At 54.1% G+C, this 691-nt stretch overlaps 1 protein-coding gene across 1 annotated transcript in view; it reads left to right on the forward strand.

Moving 5' to 3' along the window:
• CPN1 (carboxypeptidase N, polypeptide 1) overlaps positions 1–691 on the forward strand; it is a gene marked incomplete at its 5' end in the record, with an annotated part of 11,794 nt that overhangs the window by 4,950 nt on the left and 6,153 nt on the right. The window contains 1 exon segment of the mRNA XM_010160888.1: positions 293–305. Within this exon segment, the coding sequence (XP_010159190.1) occupies positions 293–305 (13 nt within the window).

The following is a 691-nucleotide window of genomic DNA, read 5'->3' on the forward strand; positions in this document are numbered from 1 at the left end:
AAAATACCGTTTGCAAACCTACGCCTTTCCTCCCAGCCACCAGCTCGTGAGCCAGGTCAGGGCAGTCTCACCGTGAGCCAATCCCACCACACGGACAGGCCAGTCTTAGCCCTCGGGAGCCCCTTCCTCGTCCATGCCGCACTTGGGTTCCCCATAGCCCCACTACCACCAGTGTCCTCAGTACCACCCTGCTCTTCCTGAGCTGGAGCCTGCCCCCACCTTTGCTTTGCCATGATAGCATTGGGTTTTTTCCTGAAGAGGTGGCAGGGTCTGGCTGGGGGTGTCCTGAAAGCAGGATAAGGGAGGTGGGTGCTCAGCAGGGGCTTGCGGATGGTGAATAAGGAATACAACGAAAAGAGCACCAGGAGCACAGACAGACATCAGGGAATGTATTGGTCTGTGATGCCGATCCTGCTAGTGCTAGCAGAAGCCTGTGGTTTTTCTCCATTGTTAAAATGTCCCAGAAAACAGTGTCCTCAGTCACTGCTCACATTAGAAAAAACCCAGCACAAGAAAAAGCAAGTCTGCATTAGAACAGTTAATGAGAAAAATAAGGCTGAGCTGGAGTTCAGCCTTCCCTGGAAGCAGAGGCTGTGCGAGGGCTTGGCAGGACCTGCTGGGATCAGGGCTGCACTCAGACCCAGATGTAGAGAGGCTGCAGTCTGGGGCATAGGCTAATGATACCCACACC

Source organism: Eurypyga helias, unplaced genomic scaffold (assembly GCF_000690775.1).
Source record: "Eurypyga helias isolate BGI_N326 unplaced genomic scaffold, ASM69077v1 scaffold40231, whole genome shotgun sequence".
Taxonomy (NCBI): domain Eukaryota; kingdom Metazoa; phylum Chordata; class Aves; order Eurypygiformes; family Eurypygidae; genus Eurypyga; species Eurypyga helias.